Source organism: Hippocampus comes, unplaced genomic scaffold (genome assembly GCF_001891065.2).
Source record: "Hippocampus comes isolate QL1 unplaced genomic scaffold, H_comes_QL1_v1.1 scaffold444, whole genome shotgun sequence".
Taxonomy (NCBI): domain Eukaryota; kingdom Metazoa; phylum Chordata; class Actinopteri; order Syngnathiformes; family Syngnathidae; genus Hippocampus; species Hippocampus comes.
The window spans coordinates 184,496-187,055 of NW_017805078.1; the positions used below are offsets into that span (position 1 = coordinate 184,496).

Genomic DNA, 2,560 nt, shown 5'->3' on the forward strand with positions numbered 1-2,560 from the left:
CCCCCCCCCCCTTTCCCCAAAAAGTGCATTTGCGGTACTTCCGACAAGTCATTAGTTCGAGGTTATAAAACAATCAATTTTCAATTTGGGGAAGCAAATCTTCAACTTTCATATCAATCTCCCCATCTCGGCATAATGACATTGCTGCAAAGCGGCGGCGCTGACGCGTGAACGAGAGACGTCTGACGGCTTGCTAGCGATAACTTTGCGGACGAGATGGAGCCGCCGAATGCCTTTTCTCCCCTTCCATTAATTGTTTGCACGCCATTGCCCGTAATGCCTCCGCACGGGCCCGCCTCCCTCCTCTCGCCGCCCCCGCTACGAGCGCTTTGATTGCAGCCCAAACCGCGGGGGGGGGAATCGCCGGAATTGGAAGGCTCCCAAACAGATGCTGATGACTTCCCTCAACACGCACAAACTTTGTTTCATCGACTTCATTGGACAGCTCCGGCAAAGTCGACGGCGAAAGCGCCGGTTCTGTCAGTCCTCAGAACCTTTTGGAGAAGAGCCACGCTAACTGTTGGGCGCTAATCACCGTTAGCGTGAAGCGAGGCGGGCAAGCGTGGCGTGGTTCATTGAAAAGCATGGATGGAATCCGCTCGGTGTGATGTCAAGCGACAAAGTTGACAGCGAGAGGAAAATCGAGCCATGCGCAGAAGGCTTAGTTCGACGTACGTTGCGCGTCGCGTCGCTCACGTTAGCTTGAGCGTCTTCTCTCGCTAATCCATCCCCACGAAAGCCGCCGCCGCCGCGACGCTTTTATCCCGAGTTCGCCGTTCTGCTGTCGCTACCTGTTCAAGTGCAACAGCGACTCGGGTTTTGGTGTCAGATAGCCGAATCGGAGAAGGCGGACTCGTCGATCGCCCGTGGCGTTTTTTTTTTTTTTAATTGCGGGGTTCCCCCCCCCCGCTGCCAGGAGGAGCCATACGTCATGCTGAAGAAGTCCGACAAGGCGCTGGTGGGGAACGACCGCTTCGAAGGCTTCTGCGTCGACTTGCTCAAGGAGCTGGCCGGCGTGCTGGGCTTCGCCTACGAGATCCGCCTGGTCCCCGACGGCAAGTACGGCTCCCAGGACGACAAGGGCCAGTGGAACGGCATGATCCGGGAACTCGTCGAACACGTAAGTGCCGCAAAAGGCGTCGCCGCTCAGGTTGAACCGCTTGAAACGTTGGACGGCTTCGATGCGAGCGGACCCCAATGCAAAGAAAATATTGCAGCTTGCATGCTGGGTGAAATTCAGCTTGTTGAATGCGTCGCCTCAAATGTCCAAAAGCGCCCCAAATCAAAGAATGCGCCGAGCTTTCAGATGTCAGTTCTGTCTCCAAGCTCTCAAAATTTGGTTGCAAAAGACCAAAACAAAGTGAATCGGAAAAAAAAAAAAAAAAAAAAAAATTGTGGCGGATTATCAATCAAACGGTCCACAGCAAAAAACTGACACGTGATTCATTTTTCGAGCTGGATTTGCCTTGGAACCGAACCAGGTTGGAAGAGGCTACGACTCGATGATCAGGCGCGTGAGCGCATTTTGGCTTTGGAAGCGCCAAAAAAATATTGCCTCCGAAAACATTTGTGAGAGGTCAGCGCAGGCAGATTGAATGGCACCTGAAGTGAGATTCATCTTTTTCTTTTTTTTTTTCCCTCCATAGCAGCTGCCAACAGTGTGCTTGCCGTACTGTTGAGTGCGGGGGCTGGAAAGCGTCTAGCGCGGAGTACGCCTTATTCGCCTCGCTCTAAAACAATTTTTCATTGAATAACAATAATAATACATTTTATTTATAAGCGCCTTTCAAGACACCCAAGGACACTTTACAATAACAAAAACAATAAAACATAATACAATACGGATTGAGCAGCGGCAGCCAAACGCGCCAGCGTTCACTCAACCCGGAAGTCAGAAAGAAACCACCATTTCCCCCCCAAACGGGTCGCACATGCGGCGCATGCCATAAAACAGCGGCTGTGATTGATTTGATGTTTTTGCGTTCCAGAGGGCCGACCTGGCGGTGGCTCCCCTCACCATCACCTACATGCGCGACAAGGCGGTGGACTTCACCAAGCCCTTCATGAACATGGGCATCAGCATCCTGTACCGCAAGCCCAACGTCACCAACAACGGCTTCTTCTCCTTCCTGAGCCCCATGACGCCCGACATTTGGATCTACATCCTGCTGGCCTACCTGGGCGTCAGCTGCGTCCTTTTTGTCATTGCCAGGCAAGTGAGAGACAGAGTCTATTCCCACCCCCTTGACCTTCCGCTCAGTCCTTCAAAACATCTCCATGAGGTCCCACGTGAGCCGTTTAGCCGGTTCTCACTGCAGGGTGTGAAATGGAGCTCGTCGGGCCGGCCTCACATGCCGCGCTGGCCGAGGACGAGGGGCCGGACGGAAAGCATCCTTCGAATCGACGCATCGCAGGGAACAAAGGTTACCAACTCAAGCTGGAAGATTAAAGGCGCCCGCCGCCCGATGATAAAATGATCTCAGTGACGACTATTTATAGCCGTTACCAACTTTTCACATTGGCTGAGCCCGATCTCACGTGTAAATACGATTCCCCCCCC

At 53.0% G+C, this 2,560-nt stretch overlaps 1 protein-coding gene across 1 annotated transcript in view; it reads left to right on the plus strand.

The window, feature by feature from the left end:
• Positions 1–2,560, plus strand: part of LOC109513099 (glutamate receptor ionotropic, kainate 3) — a 64,524-nt gene that overhangs the window by 53,705 nt on the left and 8,259 nt on the right. The window contains exons 10-11 of the mRNA XM_019865314.1: positions 917–1,120; positions 1,989–2,212. Coding sequence (XP_019720873.1) covers positions 917–1,120; positions 1,989–2,212 — 428 coding nt within the window. The remainder of the gene's footprint in view (positions 1–916; positions 1,121–1,988; positions 2,213–2,560) is intronic.